This window comes from Zootermopsis nevadensis, unplaced genomic scaffold (genome assembly GCF_977971745.1).
Source record: "Zootermopsis nevadensis isolate Lab colony 2312 unplaced genomic scaffold, Znev_1.0 Znev_ptg000016l, whole genome shotgun sequence".
In the NCBI taxonomy this organism is placed as follows: Eukaryota; Metazoa; Arthropoda; class Insecta; order Blattodea; family Termopsidae; genus Zootermopsis; species Zootermopsis nevadensis.
Window position 1 is genome coordinate 10,988,684 of NW_028259148.1, and position 23,071 is coordinate 11,011,754.

At 37.5% G+C, this 23,071-nt stretch overlaps 3 protein-coding genes and 2 long non-coding RNA genes across 19 annotated transcripts in view; 3 read left to right on the forward strand and 2 right to left on the reverse strand.

Moving 5' to 3' along the window:
- LOC147873761 (uncharacterized) lies at window positions 1-5,419 on the reverse strand. Its single transcript, XR_015535402.1, has 3 exons — window positions 5,198-5,419; window positions 1,269-1,416; window positions 1-334 (listed from the first exon to the last, which is right to left on the reverse strand). It is a non-coding gene; the product is annotated as an uncharacterized LOC147873761 (long non-coding RNA).
- Window positions 1-12,416, reverse strand: part of LOC147873757 (uncharacterized) — a 65,457-nt gene extending 53,041 nt beyond the window's left edge. The window contains exon 1 of the long non-coding RNA XR_015535397.1: window positions 12,341-12,416. This is a non-coding gene — a long non-coding RNA (uncharacterized LOC147873757). The remainder of the gene's footprint in view (window positions 1-12,340) is intronic.
- On the forward strand, window positions 1,280-12,668 carry LOC147873762 (uncharacterized). Of its 8 annotated transcripts, XR_015535387.1 has the most exons (8): window positions 1,280-1,397; window positions 2,750-2,805; window positions 5,415-5,574; window positions 6,674-6,771; window positions 7,616-7,806; window positions 8,440-8,595; window positions 12,278-12,456; window positions 12,553-12,668. XR_015535387.1 is itself a non-coding variant. In XM_087349913.1 (7 exons), the coding sequence occupies exons 1-7, from the start codon at window positions 1,345-1,347 to the stop codon at window positions 12,377-12,379; spliced, it is 816 nt and encodes a 271-aa protein (XP_087206039.1). In that variant the 5' UTR covers window positions 1,280-1,344; the 3' UTR covers window positions 12,380-12,668. The 8 variants fall into 8 exon arrangements, 7 of the variants coding, with proteins under 7 accessions (XP_087206039.1, XP_087206043.1, XP_087206040.1 ...); XM_087349913.1 differs by having other exon boundaries at window positions 12,278-12,668; XM_087349917.1 differs by lacking the exon at window positions 12,553-12,668 and having other exon boundaries at window positions 8,480-8,595; window positions 12,278-12,376.
- Window positions 12,376-23,071, forward strand: part of LOC147873763 (fizzy-related protein homolog) — a 16,203-nt gene continuing 5,507 nt past the window's right edge. Inside the window, exons 1-12 of one of the 8 annotated variants that reach the window (XM_087349904.1) lie at window positions 12,376-12,681; window positions 12,831-12,896; window positions 13,321-13,581; window positions 13,882-14,056; window positions 14,566-14,816; window positions 15,526-16,052; window positions 16,880-16,912; window positions 18,988-19,104; window positions 20,085-20,150; window positions 20,585-20,842; window positions 21,058-21,246; window positions 22,710-22,934. In XM_087349904.1, the coding sequence (XP_087206030.1) occupies window positions 20,130-20,150; window positions 20,585-20,842; window positions 21,058-21,246; window positions 22,710-22,934 (693 nt within the window). In that variant the 5' untranslated portion in view covers window positions 12,376-12,681; window positions 12,831-12,896; window positions 13,321-13,581; ... (4 more) ...; window positions 18,988-19,104; window positions 20,085-20,129. Of the gene's footprint in view, window positions 12,682-12,830; window positions 12,897-13,320; window positions 13,582-13,881; window positions 14,057-14,107; window positions 14,817-15,525; window positions 16,053-16,083; window positions 16,383-16,879; window positions 16,913-18,987; window positions 19,105-19,841; window positions 20,151-20,584; window positions 20,843-21,057; window positions 21,247-22,709; window positions 22,935-23,071 lie in introns of those variants that run through there. The other 7 variants (XM_087349905.1, XM_087349903.1, XM_087349906.1 and 4 more) reach the window with 7 other exon arrangements.
- Window positions 12,428-15,887, forward strand: LOC147873764 (uncharacterized). The gene is made up of 6 exons (XM_087349804.1): window positions 12,428-12,580; window positions 13,321-13,453; window positions 14,566-14,670; window positions 14,937-15,066; window positions 15,526-15,724; window positions 15,846-15,887. The coding sequence occupies exons 1-6, from the start codon at window positions 12,428-12,430 to the stop codon at window positions 15,885-15,887; spliced, it is 762 nt and encodes a 253-aa protein (XP_087205930.1).

The window sequence follows — 23,071 nt, forward strand, 5'->3', positions numbered from 1 at the left end:
GACTGTTTGTGATTTTATTTTGTACAATTACAGAAGAGGTTCAGATATTCCTACACACCTTCCTTGCCAACTAGTCAACAGGGATAAACATGTATGGATTTATATTCACACGAAAATTTTTAAATAGAATTCTGTAAAGCTGAAGGATTCTTGAGTCTAATGAAGGGAGAGTGGAAAAAAGAGAAATGAAAAACATCTGTTCATGCTATCCCTTTCCAAAATGTCGGCTTGAAATTGCTGCATTCTGCATAAATGTCACTGTAGATTTTAAACTTCCACATTCAATACATATCAGATGTACCTTGTAGTAGTCCATTTGTAACAAATACTGAGTCTGTAAAAGAACAAAGATTCCAGCACACAATATATTTTGTATTATTAACAATATAAAATTAAATCTGGGCGCATTTCATACACTCATCATCTCCAGGCCGTTATGGAATCATTTTTTGTTGTGAAACAGAGTTGTATGCAACTTTCCATTGTCTAGAATTTTTCATTACAAGAATTTAAAAAGTAAGTTTAAAATTGCAATCTGTGGTCTGACAATTAACACAATATTATAAATTTATTCACATGGAGGCATGCACAATTGTTGGCACTCTGGGACACAATAAGTGTGTATACATTTCTTGATGTCTTCTTGCGCATGAGACACAGTCTGAAGGACACACGTCCAACATTACAGTCTCCAATACAATACTCTACACTACACACACACACACACAGCTGACATCCGTCAGATGGCGACTCCTGGAAACACACTACAAAATGAATACACACATATTGTGCTGTAGATTATTATTTCTTTCTTTTCAGCCAAAAGGGCAATATCATCAGTGAACCTTAACATTGCTATCCTCTCCCCTTGATCCTTTATTACTGTCCTGAACTTCTCTTTCAGTTTTCCTTCATTGCTTCCTCAACATACAACCGCAGAAATGTGGGAGTCTAAAACGTCACTTTTGAAGAACCCGGGAGAAAAGCCGATCATAATGCCAATTCAAATGATTGATAGAACTACCAAAACCGGAAGAAGTTCATCAATTCGCGAAAGATGGCGCAACGAGCAAGTAAGTGCTCTCCTCTGCTTATAGTAATTAGAGTACTCCATAGAGTGCATCCGCTACCGCATTATAATATTTAGTAGTAACAACGTGGATATTAAAGATTACGTAATTGTTGTTTTAAATTTTATTATCACAAAATTTCGAATTTAAGGAGACATCTATTATTAACTTAAAATATATTTTATATAAATTAATTACCAAGATTAGTTTAAATCCTGCTTTTTATTAGTACTCGACTCTTATTGGATGATTGAGCATCGCTGTGATTGGTGTGATGTGCCAATACATTCAAATGCAAACGGCCGGAACATCTTGCTACAAGGACTGGTGAGTGTTGTTTGATTTTCTGGAAAATAGTTGTCATTTTAAGCATAATTCGCCTTATTACGGTAACATCCATCATCCAGTTATAGCTGGATAATAAATTGATGAGTGAAAATGGAAGGTTTAGTGTTAGATGCAAATACCAAACATGTTAAGTGCATGGACATTAAAGATGATGTCAATGTTGTTTTAAATTTTAACATCACAATAATTATAATTTAAAGAGACATTTAATATTAGCTGAAAACATGTGAAATGTATTCCGTCTTATAATACGTAAAACCAAATATAAGGTAATCGTATCCTACCATATCGTCCGCATTAATGCAAATTAACATCAACGTTAATGAAAGTATTTGAGCAGTAAATTAAAGCACATAGTAGGCCTGTAAAATACATTATATATTTATGTAATTTATGCAGTGTTGAAATGCAAGAAATTATTCTATATAATTTACATCAAAGTATAGTATAGCCTTATTGCCTGACTCATTATTTGGAGAGGGATTAACTTATATGCTTGTAACACCAATAATATTCGTATTTGTAAAACGAACGTCACTCCCATTGCTTGCCTCATCACAAGTATTTGGTCATGATGCATTGGTCAAAATCCACATCCACCCCTCTTATCTCATTGATGTATGTAATAAGTCTTTAAAGAATAATATGTAACAGAATTTTGTATGTCACAATTAACATAATTATTACAATGATACTCGTCCCCATTGTTAAAAATTGGGCATATCAAACCGTCCATCTATTCTGATGGCATTCCTTCAGGGACTGTTATCGTAAATATTAATTTATATATTCTAACAAATAATACTTGACCTCCATGTTTTCTTCATTTGTCAGCAACAGGGTCTTCACCTGAAGCCTTATTATTTTTGTAATTTGAATATTGCACTTCCTCTAAAGCAGGATCATCAAGGGCTGTGCAGTGCAGCATGTTTAATATTTTCATTATTTCTTTCTGCATTTACATCATTCTTACTTAAGGGTTCTTCAGATCACTCAGCCCTTGTCTAGAGGGCACGAGAATATGACCTATTTAATTAATTTGGTTAATACCATCCTGACCTGGTGATTTGCAGGTACCTTTGTAAATAAACTTACAGTAAAACCAGGTACTTATAACCATTAAGTTATTCATTTAGGCAAACTGAACTAATGGATTACCATTAACACTAGTTTCATTACATATGGTCTATTTACCCTTAACATGTGATACAAAGATAATAATTGTCTGTTAATTTGGTGCTAAGTTTCACAAAAGTGTCATTTTTTTAAATACAGACAGAAGTATGTTGGCTGAATTTAATCGCTGATTCTGTTCTCTCTGTGTGTTCTAGTACTGCGACAATGGAAGACTTAGATGACTTTATCAACAGTGTCCTGGATGATGAAGGTAAGACCTCTCTCCTCCCAAGAAAGTAAAGATTATGATGTGTTTGCTCTGCTGTCATTGTTATATTTTAACTTTGCTGTCGTATAAACAGCAATTATTGAAAATGTTTTATTATTTGGGCTCCTCTTTAGGACATGTTGGATTGTTTGGCAAATTTGTACAAGTGCCTTCAGTACAAAAGGTCATCAAAATTACTCCATTGGTTTCCAAGTTATAAAATGACAGCACGAGACAACCTTGTGGTCCATTTATCTCTACAACTACTGCTAATAACATTCTTGCATCAATGAATATCTACTTGGTAATTTATGTTCAACATCTTGCCTGAGAAACAATTTCAATCCTGTAAAATATCCATATTTGCCAATTTTTTACAAGAAGTTTAATGTGCAGAAAACTTGAAAAATCCCTAATATCCAATTTGATGGAAATCCATTCAACTGTTCCTTATGAAAATTCATGAGAAAGCAGTTTTACAACATTAGTGGTTGGTCACGTTAAAAGGCAGCTTTACAATAAAGTGAACATGCTCTGTGTGGTCAGCTTAAGATTTAATTCAAGTGTTATTGTGAATTTGAGCCCATAATGACAATTTTTTCTTTCTTTCTTAATTTGCCATCTTTCACCAGAAGACTTAATGATACTGTAAATATTATGGGCAGATGAACTCAGAAGGAGATTGCATTAAAGTGGTTTAATTTATTCAAGGTATGCGACTTGTAGATCTGTTTGTTTTTTCTCATTCTATATACATAAGCCTATTCCCTAAATATTTTGGGACTCCTACCTCCATAATGTGACCTTAAATTAAAATAAGTTGAGATTGCATTAGTATAATAAAAGTATCATTTATGACTATCATAAGACTTTTGACAGAGGGGTTGATCCACAAGTAACTACATAAAATTTCACTCATCTCTTAGGTCAAATTTCTACCAAGAAATGAAAGCAAGTTGGATGGAAGGAAAAATTAGCAAGTACTGTTGTTGGGACACTGTTACTTGCATCAGATACACCAAAGCTAATAAGTTAGTTGCTTTATGGAAATAACTTATCAGATAGACAGAAAATACTGAAATATAAAAATTGTGTCTATTCAAAATTTGTAAATGTGTGCATTCAACGTATTTTAGTTACACAACTCTTGAAAAGCTTTCTTATAAATCAGGAACAGTTGCTCTTATGGAATCAAAATGTTTGTTGCCGTTTACCAACAGCCCACCCCTGGACGGTAACGTGAGCCAGAGAAATTCAATAATACTATTTACATATCATTTTCATTATTCTCCCACTTCCACGAGGTCACTTTCCTTAAGGTTTACAACTAAAATTGCATGTATTTGTGCATTTCTCATCTCTACCATTGTCAGTACTATCAATTTTTGGACAGAATGAGGCAAAATACATTCAAAAAATCTTATGATAAGATGATGAGCTCACACCAACATCCATTAGGTTCTGTTCTTTAAACAATACTATAAATGGGCATTACTAGAAAACATTTAATTTTGTAAAAATTCTGTTGTGACACCATCAACTGTTTCTTTAATATTTCATTACCTATTATTATTACCTAATATTAAGTTGGCCTAATTTAGACACAGATATTACTACAGTGGGATAGTGTCTGAATTGTCATATATTAATCATCTTTGTCATCAATGTGTGCATCTACAGACCACCAATGCCAGTCCTTGCCAGAGCTACGAGGCCAAATGAGTGTGGCTCTTCTAGTCTGTGAAACAATGCTACAAAGCACATGGGAGAAAAATCAATATCGCTAGCCATTTGTTGTGTACATTGTGGTGCATATACTAAAGACATAGAAGAACCTTGTAGTGTTTCTCTACATCTACAAAATCATCTGGTGGTTGTAACTGATCTGTGGAATTAAATATAGTCAATTCTAATAATCTTAATTGTTTTGAAACACCGAGTAAAAACACTGTGTGATCATTACAGTGACAGATTATAAATTCCCATCCAGCATAAAGTCAAGGGCCGCTATTTTTGGCTGCCTATGACTGCTTATTTGCATCTACTTTTATATTTGAGGGCCACATCCTCCTCAATCTTCAACCAGAGGAGGCGTCATATGTGGTGAAAAAGGACCTATGAAATATGTTCATATGGTGCAGTACTTAATGGCTGCAGTTGAGGGAGCTTGTAAAATAAACTATTCAAATTTATGTCAGTAGGACTGCAAGAGGAAATCGGTCTTTTTCTGTAAAATGTCATCCAAGGAATAATTTTTTCTGAGTACTGTGTGCATCAATGCATGCTTTATTACCTGAATACTACTGGAATAATACTAGGAAATGTATTCGTTACGGCTGACGGATACAGAAACTGACCAGTCATTTGAAACACAAAACTCTTGTCTCTTACTCACAGTTCAGATATTCTCTGTTATACGGATGTTAGTGAGACCTCATTCAGATATGTTAACACAGCATGTTGTATTACTTAAGATTTGTATGTCTGTAACTCTTCAGTGATCTGCAGGGCCACGTACGTTGGAGACAGCCATGTTCTATTATACTGTTGACCATATTCTGATTCTTATAGGTTTTACACTATGTTATATATGGATTCCACTTTTCTTTCAGGAAATTTTAAGATCACAGATTCAGACCAAGATAAGAGACACGTAGGACAGGCGCAGAAAATCACGCGCCCCCCAAACGCCTTCCTGGTCTTCGCCAATGATTGGCGAAAGACACTGGCTGCCCTGTATCCTGGGGAAAAAAATAAGCACATTAGTGTGAGGTAAGTTTCTATACAAAATGTACTTGAGGACAATTATTTGTTAATAATTTAATGTGCAGAGCATTTGTGAAAGACAAATTGTTTTCAAAGCCATTCAAATTCAGCAGACCTATTATTTGAGGTTTCTGATGAGCGTATTTAGCTTGTGCCTTTTTTGGTGAAAGATGACATTATATCACAAAATCTTTTACATGAATCGCATTCCACTGTACTTTTTATTTCCATAATGCTGTCACTTGGGAAACAATTTAAAAAAGTGAAGATAATTGACAACATAACACAAATATAAATTAGGTACATGTTTTTATGACTTTATGTTATGTTCAACATTGACTGGCCTACACTGTATAACTATATAATATTTTTGTGTTTTTATGGTGTAATTACAAATATTTTAAGGTATTTTAAATTAATTTAAGGTAAGCAATGTGTGTACTTAAAAAGTCATGTCAACTAATTTTTTGGGGACAAACACGTTATATTGAAGTAAGTCCAAAATATACATATGAAAGGGCACGATATACTCCTCCGATTGGCGTAGTCAGATCAGGTAGGTGTGAATGGTTGTAGGTATAGCAGGCAAGAAAAAATGACACATTACGGAATGACCTTTTTTCGTTCTTTAATCCTCGAAAAATTCAATTGTGATTAAAAAAATCAGTGTGAGTTAAATCACAATTCTTACATTAAGACTCGCAACCTTCAAAGTAGTGTCCTAGTGTATCAAGTACTCACTGCCAACGACGAGGAAGACGGCGAATACCATCAGCTTCACCTTCTTCAAATCCTGCCAATCTGTGTCGGAAATGTCCTCTCTGCAGAATAACTTACGTCATGCAATTAGGAATAATCGTCCTGAACTGCTTCACAATGTCATCGTCCTTCACTACAATGCACACTGGGTAGAGTATGCATGAGGTGAAATTTGAAATTGGATATCTTATTTCCATTTACTGAAAATGTTCTGATCGTCGAGAACAAGTGAAACATTTTGAGCGCTCTCAAACACCACTGCCTTTGCCTTTACCCAGCTGCAACCCTTGATGTTCGTCCTGCAACCTGCCTGTATTCTTACAAGTTTCACTTTTTCTATTTGCAGACTTGGCTGTATGTGGAGGACTATTCAAAATAAGGACAAGGAAGGGTATTTTGCTCGGGCCCGCCAGGCGGATGAAGAACATAGGAAGAAATATCCTGGTAAGTAATTTTTCTTTTAATGTCAATAAGCAGCAGCTCTCTTATACGTCAGAAAACTTCCAAAAAATGTACCCGAGAATTTTGAGAGACATCACTGATTCAGATATATTTGAGATTGACTGACCTGTTGCTGAGTATTTATTCTTCAGTAACATGCTTTATGATTTGAGTTGATCATAGCTGGAGTGGTAATAATCAGCAAAGGTACAGACGGCTTATGTATTTTTTGTTTTCCTGCTACGTCTACACTGCACCAAAATCCAGAATATAATCATCATCCTCATTCCCACCGCCGTAAAAGCCTCAAAGTCATGTGGGTGTGTACCAGTTGAAGAGACTTCAACCTCGATACTGAGGCAGTACGTAACACGGAAGACCTGACTGTAAAGTGTTATTAATGTTTGCTTCATTTTAATATTTGTAATGGAAATATTAATTTTGTATTATCAGGAGCTTTCATGGCGAATAAGTAGATGCAACGCTTCGGAGAAAGGTACTTTCACAATCTTCAGGGCTGTAGTGCTATGCGGGGAAATGGAGATATTTATATTAGACGACGAGAAAGCTGAGGAAAGCTGGAGACAGTTTCTCCGAAACGTTTATGAGTCAAGGCAACAGAACCCAGATATCGAAACGCATCGAGATGTTATAATATTAAAATGGAGTAACTTAAACATTTAATTCTGCAATTAGATATGATCAAAATACATTGTACTGTTTCTGTTCTTCTGTAATACATGATTTATGAATGTCACTGATTTTTCTTCTCTGATGTCAAATGACGGGATCAGAAACAACCGTGTACGGAATGCTGTAATCTGAATGTCATTCTTTGGGTTTTTAGATTATGTCTACAACCCCAATGTGGCCCGCGAAAAGAAGATTCTCCGCACAAAGGCCCGGAAGAAAATGTTGCGACGCCAGTCTGCGAAGCGACGCGTCAGCAGGGCGAAGACCAGGAGAGCCCGTATCCTGCCTGCCCGTGAACATCAACGGGCAGAGACAACAGGCAGGGAACGTGTCACTTCATCAAAGGTAAGACGTCGTCATTGCACTTGCCTGACATCTGTCGCTTGCACATGGAAAACAAAGGAGTGAGGAATGTCAGAGGTGAAAAATGACTGCTGTAAACTCTGGATTATCGGGGTGAGTAGGAAAGTAAGTCTGCCCCTGTTTGTAAGAACGCATCGCAGTTGAATTTATTTAGCAGATTCCACTACTTAAATCCCTAAAACTCTGCCCTAAGTTTTAAACATTAATTCTGTATTTTAAAAAGAAACTGGCCGTTGAAAGGAAAGACATGTTACAAGTAGTTTATATTTATATGGACATTAAATATACACAGGTCGCCATTTTACTTGACCTACGAGAATTACATCATTTCCTACATGAGCACTGAAATCACCTGTAATTAAACATTTATTGCTCTTAACCATTTCTGTTGGGTTTACATCAAAACCCTCTGTCACATTTTCATCACATCCCATTTGGGAAGAGTGCATCTGCATAAAATTCATCACGTTCACTGCAATCAAGGATGAGACTTTATCATTCTGGATATAAATGTGCATCTGATTCTTTATTGTCAGGGTCTTCTGACATCGTACTATTATATCGAATGTTGTATCAATAATTTAAGTTACAAGAATTTTGTTTAATTCGTTGCAGCCCATTAATCCACCAATGTATGTCGAACCGTCATGCGCAGGAGACAGAGTGGCCGACGACGAAAATGTTCCTGTGCCATTTGATGATGACTTTGGTTTGGCAGAATTTTTGGACGCCAGTGAGAATGCTGAAATCCAACAGTTTATTGACGATGAGGTTAGTGTCAACTCTCCTTTTGATTACAACAATTATTTGGGCCCAACATAAATTTCTGAAAGCACTAATCTATGTAAATGGTGTAGTAAAATGTGTTTAAGAGAAAATTCAAAATGGCAATTTAACTATACAGTTAAGAAATATCTGAACATTCGAGCACATGATGATTTTGTAGGTGTATTTTTAATTATGTGTGATTGTTAATAGAATTGGCTTTAAAATGGTCCTTTTGAGCTTCATTTCAATATGTACTTTCACTTTCAATGTCCCTGTTGAAAACAAAAATTACAAATTGACGAACTGGGATTTTGAATTGTTTGGTGGCAATCTCAAAGGACTCAAGGAACATTTATCCAGCAGAATTATTTGGGATGTAAGATAACTTTCCCTGAACATTTAGTAAAGTGAAACACAGAAGAAAATATAAGTGCAACGCCACTGCACATTTTTGAGCAGATTCAAGAACCTATTTTTAGCCAAATTAAACTCGTTTAAAATCTTTGTATCCACATCTAGAAATACGTATTATAGAATAAAAGAACCTGGCAAGGCGTGAGGTATAAGCCAGTACTTGCCTAATTATCACACAGAACTAATTACACACTCACAGTTAATTATTGCCACAGAAAATGCCCACCACACAATTACTGACGTGCCTCTCATTTAAAAGTATTGCCTGGATCTACGTCCAACCCCACCCTTGCAAGTCTTCGTTTGTTTCCTCCTGCTCTTCTGTTCTTGTTGAATAAGTTTTTCTACGTTGATCAATGTAAGTCTTCCTTCGCTTTTCTTTATTTGTTAAATATGTCTGATGTTTAAGTTTTTGCGTCCCTATTCAGAGGCCAACTCTTCTTGGTCAGTCAACTTTCTACGTCCAATCCCACCCTTGCAAATCTTCGTCTGTTTTTCTATGTGTGTCGTTAATATGGTGTCGTTTATCAATGTAAGTCTTCTTTCGCTTTTCTTTATTTCTTAAATAGGTCTGATGTTGTACTTCTTTACGTCCCTGTTCAGAGGCCAACAGTTCTTGTTCAGTCAACTTTTTACGTCCAGAGCCACCCCTGCAAATCTTTGTCTTAAAATCGATCAAAAGTCAGTTTTCATAATACTTTCGTAATCGTAATATATTGAATAAGTATCAGTTTACCTTGTAGGAGTTGTTAGAGTTGGTACTTCAAATACTTGATAACTTCTTCTTTCACTTTTCTGATGTTTTAGGCCAGATGTCGGTCAATTTTTAATAATGCGACGTGCTGCTTCTGGAGCAGTGATAATGCGACTGGCTTGGTAGTGAAGCGTTATTTGTTTACTCGGCATTGTTGTGTTCCACAACAATGCCGAGTAAACAAATATAAGGTGATATTTTTGATGACATCATTTTTTGACGACAAATTGGTTGACGACAACGACTAATCACAAATTTCTATAGTAGATTGCAAGTGATTATGAGCGTTTGTGGAATTTTCCTGATTGTGTAGGAAGCATTGACGGGAAACACATCCGCATAAAATGTCCCCCTAAATCTGGCTCCATGTTTTATAACTACAAAAAAAAATGTCTCCATCCATCTTCAAGGCATCGCAGACGCTAAATATAAATTTATAACCGTGGATGTAGGAGCATATGTAAGAAGGAGCGATAGTGGTGTTTTCATGGAAACTGGTGTCTATCATCATTTGGAAAATAATTCATTCAACGTACCACCCAATAAACCACTGCCAGGAACAAATGTTAGTGTGCCTCATGTATTGCTTGGTGATCAAGGATATCCATTAAAGGAATATTTGATGAGACCGTATCCTACTGGGAACAATAATGACCACGAAACTGAGATTTTTAATTATTGCCCGAGTAGAGTTAGACGCTCAATCGAATGTGCCTTCGGAATCTTAGTAAGCAAATGGAGATGCCTCAAGACGGAACTACAATTACATTGAAGTCACGTTGATACTGTTGTCAAGTGCGTTTGCTTATTGCACAATATCGTAATCGATACATAAGGAATAAGTGAGTCTGTATTATCAGATACCAACGCAACCCATGAAAACAATGATAGTGACCAGGCCAACTCTACAAGACGTTTCAATCGGTCATCACGGAGAGCTTATGAAATTCGCAATGCATTTCAACAATATTTTCTTGTCACAAATGTACCTTAAAACTTTGTTGGTTACGTTAATTATTTCAGAAATGACAATTCAATTGTTAACACACTGCGTGATGGTTGAATTAATAATTAATTATAATGTGTGATGGTTGTATATCTGTGTATGTTAATAATTTCAATACTTACTTGTAGTTTCCAATGAAGTGGCGATCTCAATCCACAGCTTCCGAGCTACATCTCTATTATGATACTGACCACATCGCGGATCCCACAAACTTCTTCTTTCCTGCACCAAACTTATCAATTTTTCACAGTCCATCTTTGTATCTCTCACATGAATCATACATCGGCCGAAAAAAACAAACTGATTTGAATTCGCCCGATCACCGTCCGACATCTGCTATAATCGGCCGATGAGATCGGTTGCACTGAGACCACGCACGTGCCTTCCAACTGGTTTGAAAAGATCGGGCGAGTTCGGCCGAAACGACCGATGTCAGTGCCACTGTGACCACAGCCATAGAGATCGCCTTCCACGAGATATTCGCCGCATGTGTTTCCATACTTGTTCCCCATTATTCCAGTTCATTTTTTGATTCCAATGTTTATTTCCTTTCCAGATCCCAGAAATGGACGAAGATCTATATGCTTCGATTCTGGAAGATCTCAAGTCCATACCAGTATAGAATAGTCATTTACATAAATAGTTAAATTGTTTTAGTAAATAGTTTAGTATTTTTAAATAGTTAAATTGTTAAATAACTTAATTGTTAAGATTTTGTTAAATAGTTTAATTATTTGTGGCTTGTTAAATAGATTAGTTTTATTGAATAGTTAAATTGTTTTCAATTCAGTACTTATATTGTTTTTAGGAAATTAGTTGAAATTTTTTTTGTTAAATTCTTTTAGTAAATAGTTTAGTATTTTTAAATTGTTTAGTATTTTGTTAAATAACTTAATTGTTAAGATTTTGTTAAATAGTTTAATTATTTGTGGTTTGTTAAATGGATTAGTTTTATTAAATAGTTAAATTGTTTCCTCCTGAAGGTATCACCACCTTGTCGAAGGCAAATAAATTTTGCTGGGTGAGGAGGCTTGCGTGCTCAAATGACCCTTAGGGCTATGCCGGCCAGAGCTTCAGCTCCTGGTAGGGTCACCCATTCTGGACAGGTCTAATTCGATGAGCCAGACTAAGAGTGATACCCTGGTTCTCCAGGTTGGGGGTTGGGCTTGGGGTTAACAACCCCACCCCGGAAAACAAATATTGTTAGGATACTCTCAAAAGAGCCTCGGATGGATGGATCATTTGGTAATGGACCTGGCAAACGTTCACGGACTCAGAAGCGAACTGCGACATTGACCATGGCCACATGGAATGTTAGAACCATGATGAAGGTAGGAAAAATGATGGAGGTGCTGAAGTATGGGATGGACATGGTGGCATTGGAGGAGGTGAGGTGGAATGGACATGGCAGGGTGGATAAAAACGAAGCTATTTAGGTTTTGAGCCTTTAGGAGACAGAATATGCAAGATAAGGCTCAAAGGACTCTTCAGAAACTTGTCTTTTGTTTCAGCTTATGCACCCACTGAAGAGGCTAAAGAATAGTCTGATCATCAAAAGCACTTGTTTCGAGGACCATGTGTGTTGGAAGGTGGTGGGAGAAGCTGTGGAGTAGGGAAGACTGGAGGGAAGGAGGAGACGTCGAAGGCGGAGGAAGAGATGGATGCAGAACTTGGAGGAGGACCTGAGGACCTTGCGTGTTGGAAGGTGGTGGGAGAAGCTGTGGAGTAGGGAAGGAGGAGACGTCGAAGGCCGAGGAAGAGATGGATGCAGGTCTTGGAGGAGGACCATGTGGGTTGGAAGGTGGTGGGAGAAGGTCTGGAGTAGGGAAGGAGGAGAGCAAGTCCATCTACCGCCACCTCTATATATTTGTGTAATTTGGAGATTCTGCATGGATGACAGGAGTCGGTGTTTCAGGTTAGTATGTGCTCTGTGCCTTGCTGATTCTCTTTTCTCATTAACTGTTGTTTCCTGTCTGCAGTTGAAATTCTTAAGTTGGGAAGGAGTGCGTTACTTGTTTTGTACTTCAAACTGCAATGTTACCGACATCTTGTCCTTACTTGCAGTCAGGAGATCGCTTTATTGAGCCGCGTGCTGGCAAGAGTTGACGCATCAAGTTTCTCATGAACACAGTAAGTGTTTTTCATTAAGTTATGATTTTTGTGATTTTATAAGAGTAGTGGATAGATGAAGTGAGTATGCTGTGCTCAGGATGAAATCAATTTGTGTTCATGACAATACTTTATCAGATATGTAAATGAACCTTTATCCACAAAAATTGGTTTCATCTTAATTGACTACAATTGCACTGTACAAAAACAATAACAGATTATGAAATTGAGGACATAAGAAGTGCTGTATGTCCCGGTAATTAATTTACTTTTTTTTTTCTTTGGACCTGGAGTGAGTGTATCATGCCATCATTTAAAACTACTATTTGTGATGTACTTCCCATCAGGTCTTTTGCATGAAGTTGTCTATAAGCTTTATGAATTTCTCTTTATGTAAGCCAGTTGTAGAAATGTCAATGAAATTTATGTCTGTTTTTAAATATAGGAGTCTGGCCAGAATGGATTTACTACGAAAGAGGCTCGTGAAAATGGTGACAGAGGGAGTGGGAGATTGGCATACGCATGTCTGCTGAAAAACGAACTTCTTGGCGCCAACATTCAAGATCTTAGAGACCAATGTGATGAGAGAAGAGCGTCCATTCCAGGATCAAATATATTTTCCTTGTCACCACTTAGTGCACAAAGCCAGAAGTTGCTTAGTGCACCGAGAAAGTGAAGGAGGAAAATATGAAGAATACCCTTCAAGGTTAGTCATATTTTGTATTAGTTTTAATCTTGAAAAATCCACAAATGAAGTATCTCTGCTCACTCCACATTCCGTCTCAGTGTCTGATTCTCCCCCGTCTCTGATGAAATCTGAATTGGCTGACGTGGCTGTTGTCACTCCATGATCAGCTGTTCTGCCAACACAAGCCACGAGACAATGATAGAATGTTTATTATGAAATAGTTAATTTTCTTCTTCTTTATATTAATCATTGTGAGTTTCATATTTTGTACTTTAATATTTGTCCATATTTATTGAAGGTTATGTCTTTTTCTTGAAGGTGTTGGATGCCCCTGAGCTTCAAGATGACCTCTACCTCATTCTTATTGATTGGTCTTAAGAGAATGTGTTAAGTGTGGGATTGGGAAGTTGCGTCTATCTTTGCTGTGGATGCTGTATTAAAGTATGTGTCTGGAAATGGCAACTCTGTGATATCAGTTGCATGGAATGAGCGCGTAAGTATTGGCCAGACTGTTTTTACTCAGATTGTTGAAAATTATTTCTGTTAAATATGAATTTGGTTATTTCTGTGTTTGTTGTTATTCTTTAAAGTATTTGTTATGCATATATGCATTATTAATTGTATAGGAAAATTATCACTATGCATTGACATGTCAGTTGTTTAATGTTTACCATAATTTTTGCAAACAATGCACTTATGCACAGTCAAGTTGGTTATAGGATGGGGCCAGTTGTGAAGGCCTTGTTTATGTAGGCTGTTCCAGCCATAAAGACCTATGAGCCAAAATGTATTTGTCTGTGTTTTGATATACCATGGTGTCATGATTATGTATAAATGAAAAATTATTGCCATATTCTGCAAGTGCTGTAGATAGTAGATAAGGATATGCATGTTCTGACCAGGAAATGTTACCGAACAGATAACGCATCATCACCTCTGATATAATTTAGGACTTGCTTTAATTAGTGGACACAATAATGACCTGGTGTTTTGCATTTGTAGGGATAGCTGTTGGCACACATCATGGCTACATGCAGGTCTGGGACGTTGCTATAAGTTCAAAAGTTAATGAGCTGCAAGGCCATTTTGACGGAGTTGGAGTACTTGGTTGGACACAATCCTTAATATACAGAAATACATTTTTTTGCACCTATTGCCTGTTCCCCGCACCATCGTGGACTCTTGGCTAGTGGTGGAGGCGTAGCAGATCAGCATACTCGTTTCTGGAACACGCTCACAGGACTACCAATGCAGTGTGTAAACACTGGATCTCAAGTCTGTAATCTTGCCTGGTCTAAACATTCCTCTGAACCTGGGGAAAATTAAGTATACCAGGCCCCCAACTGTGGTTCAGAGCACACATTAAACTGTAGGGCCCCTCTTAATAATCACCCTTTTGGTTGGGGTAATGGAATCTGTCCTGTGGTTGCCCCCACCTGAACAGGAGATTCTAGACTTACCCGAAGTTGGCAGAGGCCTGGAGAGATCATCCCTGGAGACATTGTAAACCAGAAACATTTAAATGATGTAGAACTGAATTTTCCTTTTTCTGCTATACCTTTGGCAAATTGGGTGTACCAGTACAAGTTTTCTAGGCATGTTTGAGTCCGTACAGAGCACCTGATAAGTTTTCTTTGTCCTACCATACACTTACAACTCTAGAATGTCTGAATAGATTTTTATGACTTTGGCATGGAAATTATGCTGTTTTGATTTTACTCCATAATTGTACTCTGCAATCTGTAATACCAACATGACATGCATGGTACAAGTTGTGAGGTAGCTGGATTACAATCTACAGTGATGCCAATGTGCATTAACTGATGATGTCAACACCTGTTGTGCTGTCATTGGCTGTTAATTGAGAATGGCTGACAAATTATCATGGAAGTTGGTATGGATGTTATGTCATATTGTTGCTTTTAATTCCAATTCTAATGGAAGTTTGATTGTTTGTTGTAGGTTTAGCTCCCTTGGCTACCCAAAGAACATAATAAGAGTGTGGAAGTATCCCAGCTTGGGACAGGAGGCAGAACTCCCTGGCCATCCGTATAGTGTGCCCTACCTGGCCATGTCACCTGATGGAGAAGTGATCGTAACTGGCACTTGTGATGAGACTCTTCAGTTCTGGAAAGTATTCAGCAAAGCTCATTCAAAGAAGGTAAGATGTTTAAGTCATCCATTTGAGGGGAGGGGGATTTCTTGTAATGTTAACACTTTTTAAGGTTACATTTGTAGACATTTATAAAAATGTTTGATGTGATATTCATATCTTGTTTCAGGAGAAGCAATCAGTCCTAGACCTCTTCGCCACCATCTGGTGAAGAATCTGATTGTTTTGTTATATTTGATTGTTATGTTCAAATTACTTTTGTTATATTTGTTTTTGAAATTAATTGTTTTTTCTAATTGTTCATCTGCAAAACCGAAAAAACCGGGGTCCACTCTCAACGCTTTTACTAATGTGTGGAGTAAAACAATATAGCCAGGTAAGAAATGGTTCCTTTGCTGAATTATGTAAATAAAATACACCTACAGTTCATTACTTTTAGCTTTAACGTTGGCAAAAAGCAGTTTCAACTATTGACACCCTTGCATTCTTGTGTAATTTAGATATATGCATAGATGGCAGGTGTAGGTGGCAATGTTCCTAATCGATATGGGGCTTGGTGATACTCTTTTGTCTTTAACAGCTGTCTGTGTTCTGCATTTGAATTTTTGTAGGTTCTTTTACTGAAAACTGAAATATTCAAGGTTCGTAGACACACTGGATATATAAATTAATTTGTGGAAAACTTTAGACTACTTGATGTAATTAGGTAAGTAGGTTTGTGTTTAAATGCTTTCCTACATTGACTATTTGTGTGTCATTCTCTTGGTTCTCTTAATGTTCCATCTTTGAATTCAGATTTGCTGTAAAGGAAGTCTTTAAAGTTGGGTTTAATTTGTAATGGTACAGTAGTTTCTTCTTTACTTTAGTGAAATTTGTTATATTCTGATACCTGTGTTTCAATACTCCTTAGTACCAAGTAGAACACCATACAGAAAGTGGTGAGCTGTGTCTTGTGACAAAACCTTTCACAACAGCAGAAATTTAATTTTTCCTACATTATATAATAATAATAATAGTACTGGTTTTAACTTCCAAATATTTCTATTATTTCAGTAGTTGTAACTTTTATTCATTGTTAATCTCCTTTCCCACTTTTATAGGATAATTTGTCCCTTTGAGCCTGAACTAATTTGTGTGTATTTGTTAGTTAAGAAGGTGATTGATGTTAAAATGCTTGACTAATTATAAATCCTTCTTTTATAGGTTACTCGTGCCAACTTTAAGTCTACTAGAATGGTAAGTGGAGTTAATTTCTGATTTTGTAAACTTATTGATGACTATGGTAGCATGATGAATACAGTGAAACCTCTATCCATCGTTCCCGGAACTATCGTTTTCCCGGATGCATCGTCCGTTTTGTTCGGTCCCGAATACATCCCATATAAAATAATGTTACATTTTCCCGCTTCTATCGTTCCTCGAACTATCGTTTTATCGCATCGATCGTTCAAAAATCTTAGTCCCGGCCCACAATTTTCCCGCAATGATCGTTTCTGAGAATTTAAAATGCAGATTTTTGAGATAAATTAATACCGAAAGACGCACAATGTTTTTGGAATACACAGTAGCGGTAACCTGTTATGTCGCCCAACCAGCACAGATTCTTTTGGAATGAGGGGTCAGCGGTGCAGGGGTGATAGTTGGAGTGAATGGCGGTGCCCATTGTCAGAAATTTTAATTTGGGTGCACTCATATTTCGTTCCAGCGATGCCAGATGGCATGTGCAGTGTGAATTTCTTCACAAATGCTTTTATTATAAGTACAAAGGAAAGGCGAGCGAAACTTTTTCATTCTCTGGTTCATCTCGTGTCTTCTACAGCTACGTTTCGTTGAGTTCGGCAGTACTGGTACTTCCATTTTTCCTGTTATAGTCCGCGCAGGTTGATGGAGCGGTGAGGAAGAGGGAGAAACGACGAATGCGAGCCCGAACTTTGCCGAGTTTTGCCGAAGCACACGCTGCATTGGCAAAAGTGAAGTCGTTCTTTTATGCGCATAATATTAGTGAACGTGACGAAGAAAACATTTTGAACGTGGAAAGGGCTCTGTTTGGCCTAAAACGTAAAGTTTCGACAAACCAGTTGTCCATTAAAGACTTTTTTGGTAAAAAGAAGTAACTTTGAAAGAGAAACAATGTTTTTTTTTAAATTTTTAATGCTTTCCCGCATCTATCGTTTTCCCGCATTCATCGTTTTTATTTCCCACCCCCGCCGAAAACGATGCATCGAGGTTTCACTGTAATTGAATTGGATGGCTGGGAACAAATCCCAGTGGACACATTTCAGTTTTGTGTTATCAACGTGTCAAAACACCTCTAGAGCCAAACCAAGTCTTTTGTCCAAAGGATGTAAGGAGATGGCTCATTTCTGAGTTCACATGCCATGTAGTCTGGTTGAAGTTTACTGACAATTCAGAGTTACTAGCTTCCTCCAATCATGATGGCTATAAGTCACACTGATGATGAAGACAGCAAGTACATCTGAAATGCTGGTAAACTTCTACCGGACCACACAGTTTCACAACCCAGAAAACAGCCGTCTTCACATCCGCTGTCATGAGTACCTCAAGTCCTACCTAAAGGAAGAACGGTTGCAAATGTGACCACTTGCGTTGTTTACGTGGAGCTCATCATTTACTTTCAAGTTGAATATTATGGTTGATCCTTGTGGAGAGACTTGCACTTTGTTCCTTAGGCAGGCAGAATTCAGAGCAATCAGAATATGTAACCCAGAAATCTGCCCACTTGGGAAGTGTATCTTCAGGCCGTGAGCTTACAATGATAGGATCAGTGTAATTTGTTATTTATCCAGCGAAACCCTCTGATGGGCACGATCTGTTTCACACGGAATGTCAGAGGTGTGAGGAGTGAGCTGGGCCAAATAAAGACACCTGATTCATCTTCTTTACATTAAGGAGAAAAATACAACTTTAGTGATTGTAATATATACCTGCTGAAAATTAGTGTGACTGTTGGTTTCCACCTGCTCAAGTGTTATTAAATTATAACCTGTCGCTGAATGTAACATTTCTTTACTTAATGTCGCTGTTAAGTGGTTACCACTGTGTTTGGGAAGTTGTGAGTTCAAATCTTGAAGTTTTTCATGGTTGTGTTCAGTCCCTCTGGGCGAATGTCGTGATAGTATTTGAAGTAAGCTGTGACCACTTCCTTCCATGTCTCTTCCACTTCAGAAACCATTGTAGCATTTGATGCTGTATAGTTAGAGCTACCGAAAGTGTCTTCAAGTGAACTGGAAATAAATAATGAATATTTCTGTGTGTGTGAAGATTTCCCCTTCATATGTTTATTATTGCAGGTGACCGCTTGAAGATGGCACTTTTAGACAATATTAATTTCGTGCACTTCTGTTACTTTCTGCCATGATGACATTCAGTCCCACATGATGTTGGTTGGTGGTCATTAGGATTTGTGGGTAAGATGAAATGTTGGACTTTGTAAGCATGGCAGAGTGGCATGTGCATGTACACGTGTGGTTGTTTAAGGGAGAGGAAAGGATAAAATTGGAGGAGTTAGCATTTTACAATTATAGATGCACAGAAAAGTGCTTTGAGTTTCCCGTTTTATATTATATCCGTGATTTGTGTGATTTATCCTTACTTATTCATAGGTGAGGCTGCACTTTTTGTTTTGCATATATGCTGATGAAGCAACCATCTAACTAACTAACTTACTTACTTGATGGCTTAGGGAACACTATTCATCACCATATCAACCCAAGTCTCCCCCGTCCCTGCCGTTGGCTATGAAAATCCAATCATCTTCATCTCCTGTGTCCCATGGATCCTGCCTGATGGTATCCTTCCATCTTCGTATGACAATCGCAAACAATTTCTGCATGTCAACTTTGAAGTCTGCAGCAGCAAAGAATAGGTTCATTCACAACCCAAGTGGAAATTTTCTTTGTCGTTCTGATAGCTTTGTTCGTTATTGCACTGCTTAGTGGTGATGAAGGCATTTTGACTGTAGTCGTGTGTGTCTCTGGTGTGTGAGCTGAGGACGCTTCTAGATTTTACTTGCATTCTGGTTTCTAATACATGAACTGTGCAGTTGAGTATAAGAATTTTTCTCTGATTTAAAAGTGTGTTACATATTTCCATACTGGTGACATTTCAGGTTCTCATGGCAGCAGGTAAGGAAATTAGTGTCCTCTGGAGGTTGCACCATGTAGTCTGTTCGAAGTTTGACAACATTTCAGACGCACATTCGGCCTTCTTTGCTCTGATGATGAAGGCAGCAAGCACCTCTGAAACGTCTGTGGACTTCCGCGATGCTACTTGGCACAGTGCCCCAGAAGACAGTTATCTTCATATTGTATATTGTTCTCTCAGTTAGTTGAGAAAATGTGGTTAAAGGAATTGTGAGATTTTACAGGCATCTTTTCCTTACTTTCAGACAGGCGATCGGTTTATTCGGCCACGCTATGGCAACAGATGGCGGATGAAGTTTGAGATGAACACAGTAAGTGTTTTTCATTGAGTTATGATTTTTGTGACTTTTTAAAAGTAGTGGATAGATGAAGTGAGTATGCTGTGCTGAGGATGAGATCAATTTATGTTCATGACAGTACTTTATCAGATATGTAAATGAACCTTTATCCACAAAAATTGACTACCATTGCACTGTACAAAAATGTTATCAGATTATCAACTTGACATAAGCAGTGCTGTATGCCCTGTAATTAATTTACTTTTTTTCTGTTTGGACATGGAGTTAGTGTTTCATACCGTCATTTAAAACTGCTATTTGTGATGTACTTGTATAGCTCACTTCCCATCAGGTCTTTTGCATGAAGTTGTCAACTCCCCATTGTCTATAAGCTTTATGAATTTCTCTTAAGATAAGCAAGTTGTAGAAATGTCACTGAAATTTGTGTCTGTTTTTAAATATATGAGTCTGGCCAGAATGGATTTACTACGAAAGAGGCTCGTGAAAATGGTGGCGGAGGGAGTGGGAGATTGGCATACACATGTTTGCTGATAAACGAACTTCTTGGCGCCAACATTCAAGATCTTAGAGACCAATGTGATGAGAGAAGAGCGCTCATTCCAGGATCAAATATCTTTTCCTTGTCACCACTTAGTGCACAAAGCCAAAAGTTGCTTAGTGCACCGAGAAGGTCAAGGAGGAAAATATCACCAATACCCTACAAGGTTAGTCATATTTTGTATTAGTTTTAATCTTCAAAAATCCACAAATGAAGTGTCTGTTGTGACTTCGTGATCAGCTGTTCTGCCAACACAAGCCACGAGACAGTGATAGAGTGTTTATTATAAAATAGTTATAATATTCTTCTTCTTTATATTAAGCATTGAGAGTTTCATGTGCTGTACTACCTTATTTGAATTTTATGTCTTTTCTGTTGAAGATGTTGGATGCCTTTTATCTCCAAGATGACTTCTACCTCAATGTTATTGACTGGTCTTCAGAGAATGTGTTAAGCGTGGGATTAGGAACTTGCATATATCTTTTTTGTGCAAGCACAAATCAGGCTGGAAGGCTGTGTGATTTATCTGGAGATGGCACCTCTGTAACTTCAGTTGCATGGAATGAACACGTAAGTATTGGCCAGACTATTTTTACTCAGGCCGTTGAAAAGTATTTCTGTTAAATTTGAATTTGGTTGTAAGATTTGAGGTTTTCACAGCGGTGATTACGAAGTTTTCTGTCTTCTGGGTTGTTGCGCTGTGTAGTATTCATCGCCTTGATGACGGAGGTAGCACGCCCTCAGAAACGTTGGTAAACATCGACCATTCTACATAGCGCAACAACCCAGAAGCTAGAAATCTTGTATTTGGTTATTGCTGTGTTTGTTGTTAATCTTAAAGTATGTGTTGTGCATAAATACATTATTAATTGTATAGGAAAATTATCATGTAGTACGTAATGTTGATGCAGCCTATGGTCACCCGCCACTAGAATACTATTTGACGTAATTGTTGGTTTACAATTAACACATTTGTTTATTGGAGAGCAGGTCCTGATATTAGGTGGCCAATATTTCTTGAGCTTTGCATAGCCTCTTCCCGTTTAACACTCTACTACTGTGCTTTTTTATACCATGTTATTGAAGGATGTGTTCAACTGTAGCTAACATATGACTTGTGGACTTTGCCCTTGAAGTTAGAGCAAAAGAAGGTCCCTCTCTTATACAGCAACATGGGATCAGGAAGGGTTGTTATCTGTTGGAGTAGACTTTTTATTGCCTGTCATAAAGTAACTTTCCTCAGGCTTGTCTCATGCCCAGTAAGTCTGTGGACTTGTGTTCTTAATTCCGAAAGTTGCCAAAGTCCCCATTTTGGCCTCTTGTTGTTGCTGCTGCAATTCTGCTTCTGCTCGTCTTCCTTGTACCCATCTCAAATCAGTGTCAGCTGCTAGCCCCATTTCTGTGGGTGCTTTCTGCTTTTCATTTTATGTTTTGTGTCCATGACAAAGGAAACACCTTGTTATTTCTGAAGTTCACTGTTGTGTGCATTAGAAGAAATCTGAAGAATTTGGATTTCTTGTTGCAAACTTCCTGGAGGAAGGTGGAGAAGAATTGTGTCCTCCGCCTGCCAAGTGAGGGAGACCAAGCCCAAAATTTTAGTGGTTTGTCTTATAGAGATTTTTGTTGTGAGGTAGCCATATTTATTTCAGGATACATGCATTTGTCTGTATAACTTTGGCTTGTGGGTGTTTAGTGTTAACAGTAATTTTTGCAAACATTACAGTTACACACATTCAAGGTGGGTATGAGATGGGGCCAGTTACGAGGGCGTTATTTATATAGCCTACTCCATCCATGAAGACTTGCAAAGAAAAATGTATTTGTCTGTATTCTGATGTACCATGATGTCATAATTTTATATAAATGAAATATTATTGCCATATTCTTCAGCGGCTGTAGATAATAGGTAAGAATTTGCATATTCTGACCAGGAAATGTTACCGAACAGATAACACATCAAATCACCTCTGACATAATTTAGGACTGACTCTTATTATTGGACAAATTTATGACCTGGTGTATTGTGTTTGTAGGGAAATTTGGTAGCAGTTGGCACACATCATGGCTACGTGCAGGTCTGGGATGTTGCTATAAATTCCCAAGTTAATGAGCTGCTGACCCATCCAGACAGAGTTGGATCGCTTGCTTGGAATGGTGATGTTGTGTCGTCAGGAAGTCGGGATGGACTTATCTTACAATGTGATGTGAGAACTCCTAGTCTTGTGCCAGAGAGAAGGTTGCTTGGCCATCGACAAGAGGTAAGTAGGAAATCATTTAAGTGTTATTACTGCAAAACAGATGTAATATTTTTCTGGATTGTTAAACCATGTGGACTGACATAGATACCAGAGTTTTGGAGACACATACATACAGTCTCCATCTTGAGCTCTGAAGA

Excerpts from the sequence above, each read along its gene's own strand:
- LOC147873764 (XM_087349804.1), top strand. The coding sequence starts at position 12,428 with ATGCAGAACTTGGAGGAGGACCTGAGGACCTTGCGTGTTGGAAGGTGG. Across the intron at positions 12,581-13,320 it reads TTGGAAGGTGGTGGGAGAAG|GAGTCTGGCCAGAATGGATT; the intron begins GTCTGGAGTAGG and ends TTTTAAATATAG. Across the intron at positions 14,671-14,936 it reads TGACGGAGTTGGAGTACTTG|GGCCCCTCTTAATAATCACC; the intron begins GTTGGACACAAT and ends ATTAAACTGTAG.
- LOC147873762 (XM_087349913.1), top strand. The coding sequence starts at position 1,345 with ATGTGCCAATACATTCAAATGCAAACGGCCGGAACATCTTGCTACAAG. Across the intron at positions 2,806-5,414 it reads CAGTGTCCTGGATGATGAAG|GAAATTTTAAGATCACAGAT; the intron begins GTAAGACCTCTC and ends CTTTTCTTTCAG. Across the intron at positions 5,575-6,673 it reads AATAAGCACATTAGTGTGAG|ACTTGGCTGTATGTGGAGGA; the intron begins GTAAGTTTCTAT and ends TTCTATTTGCAG.